Genomic DNA, 21,131 nt, shown 5'->3' with positions numbered 1-21,131 from the left:
CGTACCAGTCCAGGACACAGGTATTTGTTGTAGGGGTTGATGATGGTCATAATCCCTATTCAGAGGACAATAGAGAGAGGTGAGAATTAGGTCAGCTGTGTCATCTACGCTTTTATTGCTGCTGCTAGTGCCTGCCCATAATGGCAACTGTGCAGAAATGGCGTGATTTACGGGTTCACCGACGTGCCAACCAATGACAAGCACTCTAGCAATTCCCCTGTGTAAGAAAGCTGTCAGCTGCACTTATACGAGCAAACTTATTGTGTGGAAGGTGAGAGCGGCGTGATGATGCTGACGGCGTCACGCTCACCGAGAAGGCACCCTGGAGGAAATAAATCAAGCATGATGGCGGAGCTCTTCTTGACCTTTACACATACTTTGCAGTTGTGAACCATGGCGGTAGTAAACATCACCATACATGGATGATCTGACAAAAGACAACAAGCTGCATATGTGGATGACAAATGTATAGTATGGATGAGAAGAGCCTGAGATAGGAATGTTTGAGACTACATGATTTATCTTGACATCCAAATCTGGTGTTTTTTTTAAGAGGCTTGGGGGCTGGTCAGGATTGAGGTCAGTAACCACAAGGTCAGCAAAATTCCACGAGTATATTAAGACTTCCATCTGGCACATGCACCAAAGGAGGTGCATCAATTTGTGGGAATATGCAGATAGAGGTCTGCAATCTGCGACCCTGTGAATTTAAAAAAAAATAAAAATAAAAAAAATAGTAGAAATATTTTTTTTTTAAACATATTTATTTGTAATTTTTTTTTATAAACTAGTCTTTAAATTAATGAATAATTTTTATTTTAAAAATGAATAATTAAATATTCAAAAAGTGTTAGAGTCAAAATTTTGGAGTTGTCAGAAAAAGAGAGATGAAAGGTAGATGAAAAAGTTTTTTTTTTAAATACTGAAAAATGTCCCAAAAAAAAAAAAAAAAAACTACCATAAAATGTCCAGTTTCATGGACATTTTATGGTAACATTTTTTTAATAGTTAATTGCAGAAATGAAAATGTTCTATAAAATGTCAAAGAACAAAAGAAGAAATTCTAAAAATTACCTTTAAAATGTTAGAAAATGTATATATATATATATATATATATATATATATATATATATATATATATATATATATATATATATATATATATATATATATCATGTCCAAAAACAAAAGATGAAGAAAAAACAATGTCAGAGCATTGATTTAAGAAAAGACTGGACAGAAAAAGTATTCATAAAAACAAAGGTAGAAATCTCAAAAATTGTCCACAAAATTGCCAAAAATGTCAGAAAAAAAGACAGAAGAAAATGTTGAAAAATCCATAAAATATCCACACAAAAAAAGGAAGAAGAGAGGCAGAAAAATTACCATAAAAATGGCAAAAAAAAATTGCCAAAAATGTCAGAAATTTGACAGAAAGGCAGAGAAGTTTAAAAATGTATGAAAAATATCCATCCATCCATCCATTTTCTTGACCGCTCATTCCTCACAAGGGTCGCGGGGGGTGCTGGCGCCTATCTCAGCTGGCTCTGGGCAGTAGGCAGGGGACACCCTGGACTGGTTGCCAGCCAATCGCAGGGCATACAGAGACGAACGTATGAAAAATAAAGTATAAAAAAATCCAAAAAGGGAAGCTGAAAGGTAGAAGAAAATGAATCTCAAAATATTGGATTCTGCATATTTTTCGGTTATGGTGCAGCTCTAATTAGCTTTTGGGCCCTCAGTACGTTTGACTAACCTGAACACACTCATCACAAGAGAGATTTTTTTGTTATCTAGTTGCCCCAAAATGTCTCTTTTGACAGGAAAGGTTGCTGACCCCTGAGATAGATGAATGGACCTCCACTTCAGGTGGGTAATATTTAAAATTTTCATTCATGAACTAAAGTCCACAAATGTCACCATCAATACCTTACTGGGCAAATAATTTATTGTCATGTGACATGGAAGTACATGGAAGAAGGCTTCTTTAGGAAAACGTATGCGATAACTAGCACCACTGACCTGCATTATTTATCATGCAACAAAACAATACTTTTTAATGTTCTTCAGTAATATGGAAACATGACACATATACACAACTGAGTCAAGGATTGATTTGGTTAACATCTTTGCCTCGTCATCCAAGACCATCTTCATCTGACTGGTTTTAAAGGTTTAAATCCAAAATATTGGAAGTTTAATTACGAAGGCTTAACTGCTGGTTCAAATCAATAAATATGCTCTCATGTAAGAATACAGCGGTTATACAGGCTCCCCTTTATCCGACAAGGACAACTGATGGATTTTAATGATGGGGAGTTTTCCGACCGGAGGGGGGTGGGTGCAGTTTACTTCCAGCGGGGGATTCCCACCACTGGGGACGCAGCAGCAGCAATTCCGCTGGAAGCTTTTACTGCAGAGTTTGGCCACTTTTCTCCTTTTCTCTGCCGGTCCGGTTCTTCCAGTGGGACATTCTGAAAAAACGTTCCACTCCCTGCTGTCCCGAGAGGACGGCGTCCTGGACAGATCGACGGGAGACGAGGGGCTGAGGCGACAGGATGCCCCGCTGCCAGCAAGGTTCAAAGTCAGGGGCTGGTTGTGGACGTGCATTTGACTCTGGCCCACAGCCAGATGATGATGATGATGATGTGGATGATGATGATGCTGTCTGGAACTGGCTCTCAGACAGTGAGCTCCCAGTAAACTCTGGAAGGCCTTTTTAAACTCCTGGTTGGAGCATGGGTAGATGATGGGGTTGATGCAGCTGTTGAAGTAGCCCAGCCAGAAGGTGATCTTGAAGACTGTATCCGGTGGTCTGTAAGCAGGGAATATGGAGCCTGTACGGACGCATGAAAGGTCACAGTATCACCAAACAGAAGAATTTAGGGTCAGATTCACTTTTAAAACGGCGTTGCAACACCTGCGCCATAACTTAGACCTGGTTTCAGCTGGTCAGAAGTCTAGTCTATGTCACCAAATTGTCAGCTGCGCCATGAGGGGCGTATAACAGGATACTTCAACATAGTCACGAATGGAATCAAACACACAACCTCAGGCTTACTAAGATGACCACTCTACCACTGAGTCACGCCATCACTGTTTTGAAGTAATTTTAGATCACATGATATGTAAACTTAGTTGGTAGTGATGCTCCAAAGCAGAGACAGTATCCCGGATTTCATTCTTCACCCTTTCAATCCTTCCCCTTTCCCTTTGTCTCGTTAGATATCGTTTCAAAATAAATGTTCATACAATGGCAATGAATGCTAGGACATTACAGTAATTCTAGTTATTTTCAATTAAAAAATTAACAGAGAATTTATCATAAAATTACAATTTCTTTTTATTATTATTAACTTCGTTTTTCTCATCCCACAGTTTTAAAGGGATACTTGACTCATTGAGCAGTTTTCAGCAGTAAAAAGTTAATATTTTATCCAGAATGAATTTGATAACTTCATTAGTTTTTCATGTACAATTAATACCTTTAACAACTATTTTTTCCCCACTTGCTGTCAATTAAGATGACATCACCTGTGCTGAGAAAGTATAGCTAACGACCAATCATGGCTCACCTGTTTTCTGGGTTTGGTCAGCAAACTGAGCCATGATTGGTTGTTACCTACTTCCTTTTTTTTTTTTTTCTTCTTTTTTTTAAAGAGCTCAGAATTGTTCATTCGGTAGTCTTACCGATTCAACGTCTTATCATCATTGCTCTTTTTTTTTTTTTTTTTGTGTGTGTATGTGTGCGTGCGTTTGCGTGCGTTTGTGTGCGTGCGTTTGCGTGCGTGCGTGCGTGTGCGTGCAAATACGTATAAATTTATACTCATTAATTCACCTAAAACCTTATAAATATCCCATTACCCTTCGCCTTAACCAGGTACTTCAGAGTCTTGCCAGAGTCGTGAGGTTCAAATGGTCAGGAGACCAGAGAAAAGGTCAGAAAAAATAAAGAGAAAAGAAAGATAAATCAAAGTGAAATCCAGCACCGACCAAACACTTCCTGCCTTCCCCATGATTACAAAATCAAAGTCTTACGCCAACCCCGGAAGCCTCTAAATTCCAACAAATTAACGAGATCTCAAGAGACCAGAGGAAAAACTAAAGAGAGGAAGGAGGGAAGGATTGATGAGGCAGAGTGAGATCCATAGAAGCCAGTACATCCAATCCATCAAAGTGAAATCCAGCACCAACCAAACCCCTCCTGCGTGGTTACAAAACCAGAGTCTTATGCCAACCCCAGAAACCTCAAACTTCCAATAAATTGAGATCTCAAGTGACCAGAGGAAAAACTAAAGAGAGGAAGGAGGGAAGGATAGATAAAGCAAAGTGAGATCCACAGACACCAGCACCCACTGATTCAAGGGGCTGTGGGAGGGAGAGGCTACTTCTGTTTGAGTTTCAGTAGATGCTGGTGCGACGGATCTGGCATGCATAAGTACCACCACCAAAGAAAGAAGCCGTCAACCGCGGTCCAGCAAAGCGAGCACCCCCCCCGGAATCCCCAGGCCGTGGCAGCACCAAGGCCACCCCCACGCCACCCGAGCGGACACCGGTCGGCGAGCCGACCCGGACGCCCGGAGTACCCCCGCCCCAGCCCCGGCCCACACCCCCGAGCCCAAGGCCGCAGAACGAGGCCCGGCGGGTCCCCACAGCGCCCCACTGGTCCCCAGCCCCCATACCCCCACGACCCCCCAGCACCCCACCCAAACCCGCCACCCGCCACGACCCAGGCCCCGCCACCCCCAAACCCCCGAACACACCCCGACCCCCAACACCCAACCCCCCACCCACCCATACCTCCACCCCCCCCTCAAACAAGCCACCACTACCCCCGACCACCGCCAACCCCCCCGCGAACCCCGCCCCCCGCGAGCCCCCCCCCGGAAACCGGCACCGGGCAGCAGCGCAGAGAGGGAAGTTACCTACTTCCTTAGCACAGGTGATGTCATCTTTAGTCGACAGCAAGTGGGAAACCCCCCCAAAACAAAACAGTTTTTAAAGGTATTAAATTTTCATAAAAAATAATGAAGTTATCAAATTCATTCTGGACAAAATATGAACTTTTAACTGGTGTAAATGGCTCAGTGTGTCAAGTATCCCTTTAAAGTTGCATTTTACAGTTTATTCTCTTAACTAACAGACACATTTTTGTGAAATTAAGATTCACTTGTGAACATTTTAACAAATAAAAACATGTATTTCTAATGCATATTTTAAAAGAAGAGAAATAATGTTTTCACAGTTACAGTGATTTCATGTTATTTTTTTAAGTATACAAGATCACAGTCTATTTTTGAAAATTAAATAATATTTTAAAAGTATAGTAAAAATATGCAAAACAAAATAAAAATACACAACAAAATTTTGCTATATTTATCTATTTATTTATGTATTTATTTATTTATTTATTCTACAGTGAATCGTAGCTGGGTAAGAAGCAGGTTTTCTGTGCCCCGTTCAGCAGTCAATCATATGATACATATTGACAGATAACCATTTACTGTACTCACATCCAGTTGTGCTCAGTAACCTCTGGACCATTGCTGCATAGTGCATGCTAGTATTCAAATATCAATGGGTAAATGTTATGGAAATGTTATGACAAGGCATGATTGTTTTTGTTTTTTAAATGGTTTGATGTATTCTCCACTGGGGAATTTTGGCCATGAAAAGAAAGCTGAATACGAGAGTATAAGGCTAGCGTGTGTTATGGGATTTTTCCTGTCTGTTTGTCTGTCAACTATGTGTCCAGGAGGACATTGGGGAGAAGCAGCCGTATGAGAGGCTTTATTGGACGAGCTGCTGCAGATGTCAAACATTGGCATTGAAAAATGAGATTGTGATCCAGATATAGATGGAAAGACGGGGTGAAGAGTGCTTGGGAGCAAATCATTTTGTGCCTCACAGTACAGTTCCATCATTTTATCCCCAGCTGGGATAAACAAAACAAAAAAAAAGGTGGTGGTTGGGAGGGGGGGGGAATTCTGTTATTGCCTGTACCGTTCGTTGCTTCATTTTCGAGTTTTGAAGCATCACTTTGCCTTTCAAAATGTGGGCAAAGTTGTCAAGACTTTAGTGTCACCCGCGCAATGTAATGTCACAGATAATGTCGTCGCATAATGAACACACTTAGAAATATGATCAGCAAGATCACAGCTGGTATGTGACTGACAATTTGGGGGGGGGGGGGGACTGCAAGGAGACGAGTCTAGAAAGTGGACGTTTATTGCACGTCATGGGTACATCTTATTTCTTTTTTTTCCACACATCATGATCCTTACTCCTCTGTTGGCGTAATGGTAGCTTCTCCCTTTTGGATTATGCTATCGAGGAATTGCGATCACTCGGGGAGCGAGGAAGAAAAAAGAAAAAAAGCGTTCTCCCAGACTATGGATGGAGATTTAGTGCACTTATGGGTGATGGTATTGTGATGTGGGGGCGTGTGAAGCTCCTGAGCAATAAAGTTTCTCATTACTCTTCTAGTTCAAACCCTCCCTTCAGAAATACAAACAGCCATATGTGCATTTATTTCATTTTTAAATGTATACCGGGATGATTATAGCTGTTTTCCCCTAACCTTTATTTGCCAGTGCACATATTTTACAAATAAAAATGTCCAAAAGGTAAATGGGTCATTTTCATATAATATTAGATTAGTAACGGTACAGACACTTGTAGAAAATCATCCATATTGCAGAAATGGCACCATTTATTTTGCTATCTGCTATCATGCCAATGCAAAATGACTGCGTCATCCTGGTAATTCAGTTTATTGGTGTATTAATGAGACCTCTCCAATGGTGTTTATGGTAAAGCCAGGTTGTGTGACAAAGACAGACCATTTGTTTAAAAAATAAAAAATAAAATAAAAATAAAAAAGGGACATGTTGGAAGCAATGAAAATTCTATAATTCTATTCTGAGATAAAAATAACCTCACCTCAGGTTACTCACAAATTCAATTGCTCAGTGTGAAATCTGGGCTTGTTTAGTTCAACACAGAGCTTTAATTCTCTTGTTTGAATGACAACAGATGGCTCCAGAAGTTAATTGTACCTTCTGATAACGTGGAAAAGCATATACTTGTTCTGCCTGTCAATCTGTCTCTCACCTGATTTCTCAGTTATTGGAAATCACTGGAAGATCATACAATATTAGTTCCCTCCCACACAAAATGTCCGTCATTGTACCAAGACTGACCTGAGAGAAATAGAAAGAATAAGAAATGATTGTTGTAAAAATAGAAGTACCATAGGTTAGCTTATCTGGCAACTACATTGTTGTGAACATCTTTGTTGTTTGTTTCGAGGTGATTGGTGAACAACTTGGCAATGATTCTGCCACCAACCAGTGTGCCATGGGAGACCATCAGGTGTGCGGTAGGAAATTATCCAATTTGATTTAATTGCTCAGAATTCAATCCCTTTGAGTAAATCAGTTCTGTGTCCAACTAAAACAGGCCCAGATTACACCCTAAGTAAATTGAGGTCAGATAAACTACATTTCAGGGTATAGTGTCCCTTTTTGGGTGATATTTTTGTAATGTATGTGCCTTGACTCAATATAAGTTTGGAAACACTCAGCACAACCAGTTGCTCCGACAACAACGCAGGTTGAAGGTCACTTTTAATTGGCTATTGTGCTGTTTCACATCACAACAACTAGCAAGTCTGTGACTCAGAAGAACTCAGTGTTAACCAATTAACACATGCAATGTTTTTTTTTATTGTATATATTGAACAAGTTTGACATTTACAATGTTATTCTTTTGGATAACAGCCATAATAATCTTTTAGAGACTCGAGACGAACTATAGGAATGGGAATGTCTTGTTTCCTTTTCGGGGGTGACGGTTTCTTTCCCTCCTGTCATTTGATTGGTCACACCTGTGTCTCATCGTCAGACCTGACCCGTCAAGTGTCAGCCAATCAGTGGCATAGCTCCCACCTGTGATTAGGCTGAGTGGATTCAGCTGCGTCCTAGTTCCTGTACACTCCTGCTGATTCTCTTTTTGTTGGCTTGTCATGATAATTGTCTCGGTTTGTTCATCTTCACTGAGCATTGTCAGTGCCTGACATCTGTTAACGGGTTGTATTTTTTGTTGGCATGTTGAGTTTACGTTTAGAATGGACTATTTAATTAGTAACACAAGGTGATGTGATGTCACTGTTTCATTGTTCAAATGCTACTGATTCACACTCCTATAACTCTCCAATGGCGATTGCGTGAAATGGACAAATTAAAAACATCACAAGTAGTTGTCTATACTGTAAGTGTTTTTAAAAGTAATAGCAGATTACAGAGAATCCAAGGCAATCCACAACAGGATATCTACAGTAATTATTTTTGTAATTGAATAATATTAATATTGTAGTTGTAGAACTGCACTACATCATACTGAAAGATGTTATTAATATTTTCTCCTTTTCGTGTAAGTAAAATGAGGTGGCAAAAAAACAACAACAACAACCTGTCAGTATGATGCAGTGCAGTTGGCCGCCACTGCAAACGACAGCTACAATAATAAATGCATTGTTAAATAATGCCTCTCCTACAATGCAGGATGCAATTGTAAGGAAGTGAAAATACAAATAGGCTTGGTAAGCTTACAAATAACTGTCATAACAGTCTTAACTGCAAAGGGAAAACACACTTCCTAAAATGTCTTCAAACGTTAGATGATTAATAATGACAGTTTACATCAATCATCATGTTCCTTCACTAATCAAGTTATTTTTTCCCCGTATGCCATGCATGGCTGCTAATTTGTGTGATTTTCCCTGAGGATTGTCTCCATCAGGTAAGTGGACATCATAAAGTCTGACATGCGTTTGATAGCTCTGCCTGTCTGTGTCTAAGATTGTTATTAAATGATCCACGGGGGTCAGAGGCAGCAGGATTGACACTTTAATCATGGAGCTGTGTGTCTGTGAATGTCACTCATATTCGGAGCAATTGTTTACAAAAAAAAAAAAAGGGTACACTTGGAGCTGACAGCTATTTGAATGAGCTATTGAGCCTATTTATGATGCGTCTACCAGGACTGGTCAAAACGTTGTTGGTCGAGAGACTATTCAGGATCGATTCTGTGTGTAAATTAGATTGTCTAACAAAGGAGACCATTTTAATTGCAGATTTTCAACTTTTAAGTCTGCTAGTGCTTAAACTGTTGCCAGGATTGTGAATGAAAGCATGGTTCCATCCATCCATCCATCCATCCATCCAACTCATCTACCATCATCTACTATCTCAGCTGGCTCTGGGCAGTAGGCGGGGGACACCCTGGACTGGTTGCCAGCCAATCGCAGGGCAAAACTCAAATATCCTATCTCAAAATATTAGAATATTTCCTCAGACCAAGTAAAAAAAAAAGAGCCATAATCAGCAATATTAAAACAATAAAAGGCTTGCAATATTTCAGTGGATTTGTAATGAATCCAGAATGTATTGCATTTTTGCTTCTTTAATTGCGTTACAGAAAATAATGGACTATCACAATATTCTAATTGACAGTCCTGTAAATTCACTTTGTATTCAGTTATGAATGTGTATATGCGGTCTATATTAAACTACATACAGTACAACTAACTAAATGTGATGTAAACTAAATTCCATTTTAGATCGTGGATCAAGGGAAATTTCAGTGTTTGCATTTAGCCAGCTATAGTGAATTTGAATGTGATTGGTTGTCTGTCACTGTGCGCTGAGCCTGTGACTGACTAACTAGTATAGTCTGCTTTTTGCCAGAAGTCAACTGAACTGATGCAGCATTGGATCTTGTTGGACGATTATGTTATGGCTTACATACTGTATAGCAATATCTCGACCAGTGAGGAGACACAAAAAGAGCTGAAATATTTAATCACTAAAGCATACTCACTGATGGGGAGGACCAGGAAGAAAGGCAGCCAGCAGAGTACAAAGCATCCCACGACAATTCCCAATGTCTTGGCCGCCTTCTTCTCCCGAGAGAACTTGAGCAACCGCAGGGCAAAATGCGTGCGACTGCGAAGGGCCTCGTCGTCACTTGCAGTTGTGTTGCCTCGATGGATCCTGAGTATAACAAATTCTGAATCCGACTTCTCGGTCTTGTGACCCTCCCTCAGGCCCTGGCTCTCTCTGTGCGCCACCACGTACACCCTGCAGTACATGACCAGAATGATGGCCAGCGGGAGGTAGAAGGAGCCCACAGCGGAGAAGATAGCATAGGCCGGCTCCTCCGTGATCCTGCAGATGGACTCGTCATCCGGTGCCGGCTCTTTCCAGCCGAACAGAGGGCCGACGGATATGATGACTGACAGCACCCACAGCAGCATGACAGCCAGCAAGGCCCTGCGCTTTGTCATGATAGCTGGATGACGCAGCGGGTAACTGACCCCAATGTAGCGATCCACAGATATCACACACAGGCTCATTATTGAGGCTGTGCAGCAGAGTACATCAACAGCTGCCCAAACATTACAAAAGACTCGGCCAAACACCCACCGGTCCAGGATCTCAAATATGGCAGAAAAAGGTAGTACCGTCGAGCTCAGGAGCAGGTCTGCCACTGCGAGATTAACGATGAAATAATGGGTCACTGTACGTAGGTGTCGATGGCAAACCACCGAGAGGATAACTAGGATGTTCCCGACGACTCCAAATACGATGAAGACGCCTAGCACCAAGCCCAGCGCAACAGCCTTGACCACACTGAGTTCTGGAGTCAACACCTGGCTGCAGTTGGAGCAGTTTTGAGTCAGAGGAGTTGGTGTCATTTTGTGCAGCACGGGCACCATCTGTGCCAGTACCACAACGATGCCAGACTTGAGTTGGTATGCAGACTCTTGCTCGTTTTAGCTTTCACTGCAGGTGGAGGGGAACATTAGCACGTCATAAATGTAAGTAGTCAGCCTTGACAAAACACAGTTTGAAAGATGGTGCTGCTGAGTGAGCCATTATGGCTGCTACATGCTAGGATGCTACTCTGCATGAGCTCTGAAAACTGGAATTCTGTGACAAATGGTGTCAGAAGTGGGTTGGCCCATTTGGAGGGACCCTTGGGATAGGTGATGAGGGCGTTGGAGTACCTGTAACGGACATGGCGACTTTGTGCAACACAGTTTTGATTGTGAGCTAGCTAGCTAGCTTGCCAGAGAGCCCGGCTCTTTGTTCTCATGTTCGTTGAACAGTTTCAGTTCAATAAAACTGAGTTTAAATCCGGTTCCAGTTACTATTCCTCAAAGTTTGTGATTGGTGCCAGAAGGGGAATGCTTAGCTGTAACTCCGGTGCCAAAACTGGCTCTTAATCACTCAGTGTACGTTTTTCAAATCTCGGATTAGAGTGTTACTCTCCAAAGACATAATTCAAGTCCATGACACAATTGTAGGCTGGTGCTGTCACGTTCCAGATTCCTGCTCTTGATTGCTGGAGTAATTGCGGTGCGCATGGAACAGTTGCAGCATCCTGAACCTTTGAAAAGAAATAGGAAATTAAAACAGACATTCATCAGAAAACAAAAGCAGCCATCCTTGTTTTGTCTTTTTGTTTCATTTTTTTTTCTCATTGCTGTCTTTGTGTGTGTCAGATCCTTCATGGTTACGTGAGAGGTGACGTTTAAAGCTCAGCTTGGCAGATCAATGTGACTACAGCTTCATTATGTTCATATCGGTAAAACACAATCCAAGGTTGCAGATTACGGAGACTGTTAAAGTGACAGTGTGTAGGATTTAGTCCCATCTAGTGGTGAACTAATAGCATGCAATGATTATGAACTATTGTGCCTCAGAGAGACCACACTTCTCAAGCCTACCACCAATTAGCTACTACCAGTTATTATTTGGGGTGAGCAAGCGAGCAGGAGCTAGCGTAGCTAGCAAGAACTCACTGGAGCGGCTAACAAGAGGAGAAGCTAGCAAGAGCAAAGCAGAAGGAGACAAGAATCCCAGGACTCAGCAATGACCACCTGCGCCTGCCAGGTGGTCGACCCTATATTAAAGGGGAAGTTGATGTTAAACATTTCTTGACAATAATATGTTATATGTGACCTCACTAGTCTAAACATGACATTCTGATTAACATTACATTTGTGGAATATGAGTTCCGCAGCAAAATCCGGCTGTTTATCTCCATCTCAGGGGGCGACTGGAGATGACATCAATGTTGCTCAGGCAATGACCAGTCACAGCTCACCTGTTTTCTGAAGCTGAATTGAAGTGGCAAAATGGCCGCCTCCTGAGACGACTGGATTTTTCTGCTTAACGCATATACACTTACACAACATTAACCAGTACACCATATTTAGACTAGTGGGAATGCAAAGAACATATTATTGTCAAAAAAAAAAATTGGGGTTGACTTCCACTTTAAATATGGGGCAGAGTTCATCTCCTTCCATATATATGTGTATATTATATATGTGTATATATATATATATATATATATATATATATATATATATATATATATATATATATATATATAATTTGTGTGTTATTGAAATAAGAGTGCTTTTTTTTAATGAATTAAATGAAGTTATAAGTTCGCCGCTAGATGGCACTAAACCTACACACTACCACTTTAATATGATAACTAGTTGTTTTTTTTTTGTTTCCTCCTACAAGTAAAACTCACCAGAAGAGACCAAATCTGGGGGGGGGGGCAACAGTTTCTCAAGACAATTAGCTCAGGCCCACATGAACCAACCATTCTGTGCAGTCAAATCAATTGAAATTGTTTAAATCAGACAATCTTTAGTTAGTGAGAGGTGAAAGCATCGTGTAATCCCCTCGTGTCTCTCCCTCTCTCCTCTCCTCGCCGCACTATTAAGCAGCTGACATTTTGCCGCAAATCTCTGCTCAATACTGCACAGAAGGCTCTTTGGAGTGTTTGATGGACTCCACGTCGCTGATAAGTTCTGCTGTGTGCTCGCCTCATTGAAGGTGTGGCATAGCTTGCATCCAGAGGTCATTGGGAAGCAGCGGCTTCCACCCACGCTGCTCAAAAGATGCATGCGCCTGCTGAACGAGTGTATTGCCTTCGAGGAGATTACAAAAGTAATATGTAAATGTTTGTCCTTCAGAAGAAGCACCATCGTCTTGGACTGTATGCATATTAAATAAACCACACTGGTGCTGGCAGGAATAAAACTGTTTGGTCCGCAAGACATTTTCATTTACTGAACTGAAGGAAATCATTTCAAAATAACAGTCTATGCATGGTAACCACGATTGATTTATTTGTGTTGGAGTGCTCCATTTTATTAAAACGAGCCCAGTTAAGATGAGCCTCTTTCATCCAGTTTGATCTTTCTGGGAGGAGTGCATGGAAGTTCATAATATTGAGCCACGATGAAAGACCTGTTGATTTCACCAGCCTTAGTATGTGCTTGAAGACGAGATGAGTAATATTGATTATTTTTATTTTTTATTTTTTTTAGCTAATCATACTCCACAGGTAGCCCTTGGAGCATATGTTATATCAAATTCAAAGGCCTCCCCTTTCATAAGCTCACAATATGGCAGAAGGAGAATTAGTCAACTTGGCAGACATACACTAACACATGTGGCTTCTAATGAGGAGGGACTGGGATTCACAATAACGTCAAGGACATTTTGTGACACATGGTCACTACATGGCTGCAGTTATTTATAAGTGGAAGCGTAAACATCCACTCTGACTCAGTTGCAATCTCCTCCTCCTCACGCAGGGTAAGCAGCGGCCGCTGTGAGTTGCCTGACAGACTCTCGCTTTAGAGTCCTTAAGAATGACAGAGCAAGGGACTCGGGGCCATCATTAGACTTTGCCGGGCACTGAGCCATAAAGTCCATTTTTAGGATTAAAAATCATTTCAAATGAGAATCACTGCATGCCTATTCATTAATGCAAATGTGAGGATGCTTTTAAGAGAGGAGAACAACAGAATATGTGCACTATAGTTTAACTAGACTCATAGGAACAACTAAAAGGCACAACCCTGAATAACATGAATAATTCTGTATTTACAAAGAGAAAAATGCTCAGTTTGGATACATCACATTTTTACCCTCTTATTTAGCTGACTATTGTAAACACAATATTAGCAAAGTCACAAAATAAGACAAATATTAAAAAGATTATAATGTAACCTAACCACAAACACCAAGATATTTGCAAAACTACAACACTGCAAACCACATCCACAAGGAATAAACAGTAAAAGTGCCACCCGTATTCCAAATTTGCATATTTTTGGCAAACTATTTTTTTTACAGCTCCTCTACTGAATTGTATGAGATTGCGCAGTGACCATTATGGCCAATGAGTGTGTTCACCTATAAGAGGATGTGGTACTATTCCTGTGGTTTGATATTGCAGGTGTACCTAATGTTGTGGTCAATGCATTTCACCATCCTGTAAATCTATTAAGTTTTTTTCCCCCCTATAGGTAGGAGATATTGCGATAAATTAATGCAGATATTGAGTGTACATATTCATACAGTATATTGCCGTTGTAGTAGATTATGCTGTTTTAGAAGCAGATTATTCTTTCTTAATTAATACAGTACCTGCAAATGATTCTCAGAGGTCTAATGCCTTTTACGGCAGTCTGTGAACGCAGCAATTTATGGATTATTCAATTATGCGAAAAGAGGCAACGCTCCTTTTTCCCTTCTTATTCTTTTTTAAAAGATAATTAAACCGGACTCACCCACATTCTCTTGTTGAGGTTTTAACATCTCTCGCGAAGTCTTGTCCACGTCTGCGCCCACGCTGTCTCCTCGTGCGCTAAGACCCGCTGCTCAAGTGCGCCCACCGCGTAGAAAGCTTCATGAGTACCGAGACACCTTCACGGACTCCCCGACACGACGATGAGTACTTAATGACTCCCTCCTCTCACTCCTCAGTCGATTTGATCAGTGTTCCCCCATCACCACCCACCCAGCCAACCACACATCCTTGCATAGTGCGCCCCCCGCCCTTATTTATCCCCGTATGATCCACACTCCACTCCATATACGTCATCCCAACCAATTACTCTACCCCCCTAAGTGAATCCCCATTGAGAAATATTCAATCAACGTTCAGTCTCTCACCTTCCTTCGCTGAGAACTTCAATGAAAAATATCAAAGGACAACTTTTACAAGATTCACATTTCTTTCCATTGACAAAACATGACAGTTCCTTATTGCGTGCACTTTCCAAGTCCGCATTCAAGCATTCATTCAAACGATCAGAATAATATATAGTTTAACCTTGTTCACGTTCGTCTGGCATGCATAATTAAAGCCATCCAGTCAATGGCTTCGGCAATTGCCTGCAGGTGCAACAGGTAATTGCAATTCATCCACATGGTGCCAATTCATGAAGGGCATTATATTATTCAATGCACTTGCTTGCACACAGAGACCCACAATCCACCTTACCCCCCATACCCCACCGCCCCCCGCGCTATCAACCCCCCCCCCCCCCCCCCCCCACCACCACACCCCCACCCCTCCAGTCGAGGTATGATGAAGAGATGAAGCTAAAGCAATCACACGCTATGTTAATTGAATTGGGTGGGTAATTCCTCATATCAGGAGACATCTATTTAGCCCATTAGAGAATGCAGAGAGGGGACCCTTTTGTTGTTAAAAATAGACTGAAACAAGAAACAAATGACGCTAAAATTACACATTTAAAGAGACGGTGTGTAAAATTTGTTGCCATCTAGTAGTGAACGAATGCAACAACCTAAGTTTGAAGAGCAAGCATTTTGAAGCATGTGCACTACGGTGCCTCAGAGAGACCAAATCTCGCAAGCCTATTCCACCAACTACTACGGTTGCAAAATTCTTCTCCTTTGGGTATCCATAGAAGAAGATGGCGGTGAAACAGTTCAACCCTCTGTTAGGCGCGGTGTGACCGATATAGTGATTATTAGACCTACCATTATATTTTGTAACAAAGTACATTGACGTGATAGAATATTTTTTGGCATATTATTGAAATTTAAAGAACAATAGGTTTTTCTGTGGTGCATTCTAGCTTCATGGTCCATGACTTTCCACGAATCATGGACATCAAGTCTGACATTTATGCAGATTAAACCTCGTTATAGTAGCCTATATACACACCCAAGCTGCCCCCAAAACAGTGTAGCCTACTACATCAGCAGATCAGTTGATGTGAAACAACTAAACTAATATTTAAGGCAAATGAATATTTATACAAATATTGCAAAAATAATTAGCTCCTTAAGTGACATTCTCATTTCAAGTGCAGTTGTCAGTAGCTGACTGTTTGCATCTTGTAAGGGTTTTTATCGTGCTATTTCAGACCTGTTGAAAAAGCAATTACCTGTATGAGCCCACCCTGCGGTAGGGTGGGCTGACGACTTTCAAAAGATACCGAAATCAATATCTCTGCGCTGGAGGAAACACTCCCCATCATGGAGGCAACACACTGATGTTGGCATTTGCAGTGACATTCGCCTTAATTGCATCAATTAATCACATTTCCTATTTTAAAGATGAATGAACATGCAGAGATTTGTTTGTTATGTGCAGGAAAAAAATGTATAAGAAACTACACTATCATGTTTTGCTGCAGTCACATTCTTGAAGCCACCACTCCTTGGGGGTGTGACATTTTTTATAGCGTCATCTGACATTGTGAAATAAAGGTGCTGGACTACGTCATCTGGTTTATGAAGCTCCTGATATCATGACAGCTGTCCACCTACACTCACACGTTTCCACACTGAGCCTTGCACTCGAAAGAGAGATTGCGAAACCACCGGAGTCAAACCTTGCTATGATGAATTTGTAAGAAATATGTTACTATAGTTGCAACCACTCTAAATAGTGAATGGACAGCATTCAAGTTCATTGCACTTTTATGCAGTCTAGTGTTAATTTCGTCAATGAAAACTCACTCGAAAACCAAAACTAGTTGACGGTTTTTGTTGAATAAAACCATCCATCCATTTTCTTGACCACTCATTCCTCACAAGGGTCGCGGGTGGTGCTGGAGCCTATCTCAGCTGGCTTTGGGCAGTAGGCGGGGTACACGACTGGTTGCCAGCTAATCGCAGGGCACACAGAGACGAGCAACCATCCACACTCACAAGCACACTGAGGGACAATTTGGAGCGCCCAATGAACCTGCCATGCATGTCTTTGGAATGTGGGAGGAGACTGGAGTACCCGGAGAAGACCCACGCAGGCACTGGGAGAACATCCAAACTCCACCCAGGAAGCCAGAGCCTGGACTCAAACCCGAGTCCTCAGTACTGGGAAGTGGACGTGCTAATCACTCATCCACCATGCTGCTAAAATTATGTTTTCTTGGACTAAAATAAAGAAAAAAATATTTATTTCGATTTAAAAATTAACAAAATAAAAAGTGGATGATGGTGACTAAATATGTTAAAAATGAACAAGTGTGATTGAAACTGCTTTAAAACTCAAAACTAAATTTAAAACTCATTCACTCCCAGCCATTTTCACAAGTTTTACTGGATTTTGACTGATTTTGCAAGGCCCGCCGAATATTGTGTTCTATTGCTATAAAAACATGGAACCTACCAAAAGAAAGATTAAAGTATCTTCTTTCATCAGGAAAAAAAATTATGTTTCTATCTGTTTCCGTTTTGCAGCAATTAGCATTAGAATATAGAGAAGTTTCATCATTTTTCTCAAATCTATTTAGAATTGTGAGTAATTTTATTTCATGGTCCTGGTAGATCTTCTTTGCTCTGCTGCCACCTGCTGGCCGTTTGTGTAATAACTACAATTTCATCAACTGTTCTTTGCAGTTGAGGCTGCATCAAAGCCTTCGGTATGCTCTAGCATAAAAAAGGTATAATTACATCTTTGGGACACTTAAAACATTTCAAATATAACGTATTTATACGTTTTGGGGAGCAAATGGTTTTAATTAGTTTTAAAAATGGCTGATAAAATTAAATTTCACATTCAAGCTGAATCAACGTTACTCGTAATGTTATCAAACAATTTATTATGTCGCTCTGTCAACCAAAGAATGACGAAATAATCTCTCTCTGTATTTGCATCTGCATGCGTACCAGCCACATGCCACAGTCGATCAGCTCTGACTTGTGGCGAATTTAAATGTGAGAATGTGTTAAACGTTGAGATTTTTCAGGTTGCTCAAGTGCTATAACGATGCAGGCTTTTGTTGGGCTGCAATCATTGAGGCTATGCGCAATTGCTGTAATGAAGGTGGACCTCATTATCTCGGCAGACAGAACTCCACTCCGAACAGGACTCTAATTATGGCTTAAATGCTGTTCTCCTACTGCGCGGTGTCACCCAAAGGATGTCCTCTTACGAGTCACGCACACACATACACACATCTGCTTGTGCTAAGCTGTGGTAGTGTCTGAGATGTGCTAACATGAATTTGCTCACCTCGGACCACGGATGACTTGACTATCACCTGATTAATTAATCACATCTCCAGATGGCACCCCAGCAGCGTTGTTATGCCACCTACACCACATCGATACTTACAGGCCAATGGTTCCCAACGAAGCATAAATCTATGTGTTTGGAAAGCTCCAAGAGAATGCCGCTGTCGATATCGGGACAGGTTGTAAACACAACACGTAAAGGTTGCAGCTTAATTTATGCAAGATCGTTTACACAGGTTATTTGGAATATTTAACTCATTAGCTCCCAAAAACGAATAAGTACGTCATATTTTTAATGTTTTAAGTGTCCCAAAGACGTATTTATAAGTTTTTTGTTTTTTACTGTAGAAAATGGTTGAGTGGGAGCAGAGTATAAGAGATCAACCAGGCTATGTTAAAACTCCCACAGTTTTCCCACAGTTCTAAGCAGAATTGTGAAAAACGATGAAACTTAGCCATGTTCTATTGCTAATTGCTGCACAGTGGAAACGGATAGGAATATACTTTTTTCCCTGATAATAGAAGAGACTCTAATCTCTCTATTGGTATGTTCCATATTTTTATAGCTATAGAACATAATATTTCACGGGCCTTGAGAAATCGGTCAAAATCCAGGAAAACACTTAAGTGAAAATGGTTGGGAGTGAATGAGTTAAATACATACATATAATGACACAACATCAAGTATAGGGAAATAAAATAAAACAGTCTATCAAAACAAATTTTGATAGACCATTTATCCATGGGTTTTCTAGTACTTAGCATGTTCAGGGTCGCGGTCAGTGGTGGGAAATACAGGTACCAATACCAAAGTACCATTACTTTGTTACTGTACTAAACTTTTTACAAGTACTTTAACTCCCTTTGTTTGAAAACAGACATCCATATGGACTTTCTGCTCATGACTTCAAAATAGGCGTGTTGCCTTCATCAGCCTCGAGAATCTGGATTATGATACATTGTTAAAAAAATAAAATAAAATAAAAAAGTTAAAAAAAAAAAAAGAAAAAGATCTTGATTGACTGAGATTTGTGGGAATTATTAGGTGGAGAAAACAGGGACAACGCAACAGCGACATGTTCGGACATAAACTGAAAAGCAATAATGATAAGATGACAGAGAAGCACCTGCTTTTGTTTATCTCAGCCGGTGGCCATTTTGTCACTTACTGTCATGATTCGGCTTTGGGGGGTTGGGCTTTGGTGTAGTTTTGGGTGTTTATGTTGTCTTTTGTCCGGTTTTGTCTCCCCTAGTCTCGTCATCGTTAACCTTGTCCACCTGCATATGTCTTCCCTTCCCAGTATGTGTGACCTAATTAGTGCCCTCTGCCTGCTGTGTTTCCCAGGTGTGTCTTGTAAGTGTCTCGTTAGTGTTGTATTTAGGGAGTGGTGTTTGTTCATGTGTTGTGGGAAGCATTGTTCTGTTCTGTCCTGTCTTGTCCAGTCGAGGTGTGCTAAGCTGTGTTGCTAGTCCCCTACGGCTGGTCAAGTTTCCCCTATGTCTGGTCAAGTTCCTGTCCTGTCCTGTCCTGTCCTGTCCTGTCCTGTCCTGTCCTGTCCTGTCCTGTCCTGTCCTGTCCTGTCCTGTCCTGTTCTGTTCTGTTCTGTCTGTTCCTCTATGTCTGGTTAAGTGTCTCACCCCCAACCCAAGTGTCTCACCCCCACGCCAAGTGTTCTCCCGTCCACGCCAAGTGTTCACCCAAGTATTCGCTCGTCCACGTCTACTCAAGTCTCCACGTCTACTCAAGCCTCCACATCTACTCAAGCGTCTCCATGTCTTGCCCAGTCTGTCCACATTCCTCAAGTCTGTCCATCATCTCAGTCAATAGTTATTCTTAAGTTATTCTTCTTCCTGCCTTTCTCCCTGCCTGGTTTCTCAGCCTTTGGGTCCATCCTCGTTCCACAATTCACAACAACTTACTGTTGACTAAAAATGACATCACATATACCTAAGGGGTGCAGCTTGAGAATGTCACACAGCCAAACTAAGAAAGTAGATGAGTTTTAACCACTGACTTATATCGCTGGCATCAAGCCAAAACCTTGAATCTCCAAAATTGTTATTTTCATGAGACCCCAAAAACTTCTTCTTTTTTTTCAGCCATTAACATTGCATCATCAAAGAGAACATGCCATTTTCAACAATTTGGTCAATAGTCACACAAATGACACTCACATATGTAGACTGACAAAAAGTATAGATTCTTGAAAAAAAAAGGAAAAAAAATGTAAATTTGACAAATCACAACCTATGAGGCTTCGGTCCAATGCTAGCGATATAGTAATGGACTAGCAATGCCACTTACTCGCTGTAGTGAGAAGTGAAGCCACCGGCAGCCATCTTATGTTGCAATTTTCTAGACTCATCTAACTTGAATACATTGACATCTCCGCAGCGTTTCCACATTAGGCCTATTTACTGTCCCCACAGTAAATACAGTGGTACCTCTACTTACGAAATTAATTGGTTCTGGAAGAAAGTTCTTAAGTAGAAAACTTTGTAAGTAGAGACGCATTTTCCATGTAAATGCTCTAATCCGTTCCAAGCCTCCCAAAATTCAGACATAAATGTTTTATAAAGCATAAAAATGCATCAAAACATGTAACAAATACACGTTACAATTAGATTATTGCACAATAAATGAGAGTTGTGCATAATGTAAAAAAACAAAGAATAAAGTAAAGAATAAAAATGATGGTCATTTACCTTTTTAACTGCTGTCCTCATCGTTTTTTGCCCTCTTTGGTTCAT

The 21,131-nt window shown here is 40.9% G+C and overlaps 1 protein-coding gene across 6 annotated transcripts; it reads right to left on the bottom strand.

Moving 5' to 3' along the window:
- Nucleotides 1–1,926: 1,926 nt before the first annotated feature.
- adra1aa (adrenoceptor alpha 1Aa) lies at nucleotides 1,927–19,650 on the bottom strand. 6 transcript variants are annotated; one of them, XM_077522928.1, is made up of 4 exons: nucleotides 14,672–14,864; nucleotides 9,883–11,454; nucleotides 7,114–7,202; nucleotides 2,770–2,837 (listed from the first exon to the last, which is right to left on the bottom strand). In XM_077522928.1, exons 2-3 carry the CDS (start codon nucleotides 10,778–10,780, stop codon nucleotides 7,147–7,149), a joined length of 954 nt encoding a protein of 317 aa, XP_077379054.1. In that variant the 5' UTR covers nucleotides 10,781–11,454; nucleotides 14,672–14,864; the 3' UTR covers nucleotides 2,770–2,837; nucleotides 7,114–7,146. The 6 variants fall into 6 exon arrangements, with proteins under 6 accessions (XP_077379051.1, XP_077379052.1, XP_077379049.1 ...); XM_077522925.1 differs by lacking the exons at nucleotides 7,114–7,202; nucleotides 14,672–14,864 and adding an exon at nucleotides 19,550–19,650 and having other exon boundaries at nucleotides 1,927–2,837; XM_077522926.1 differs by lacking the exons at nucleotides 7,114–7,202; nucleotides 14,672–14,864 and adding an exon at nucleotides 15,057–15,209 and having other exon boundaries at nucleotides 1,927–2,837.
- Between the last annotated feature and the right edge of the window lie 1,481 nt (nucleotides 19,651–21,131).

Source organism: Festucalex cinctus, chromosome 5 (assembly GCF_051991245.1).
Source record: "Festucalex cinctus isolate MCC-2025b chromosome 5, RoL_Fcin_1.0, whole genome shotgun sequence".
Lineage (NCBI taxonomy): Eukaryota > Metazoa > Chordata > Actinopteri > Syngnathiformes > Syngnathidae > Festucalex > Festucalex cinctus.
This window is presented reverse-complemented; position numbering and strand designations above follow the sequence as displayed.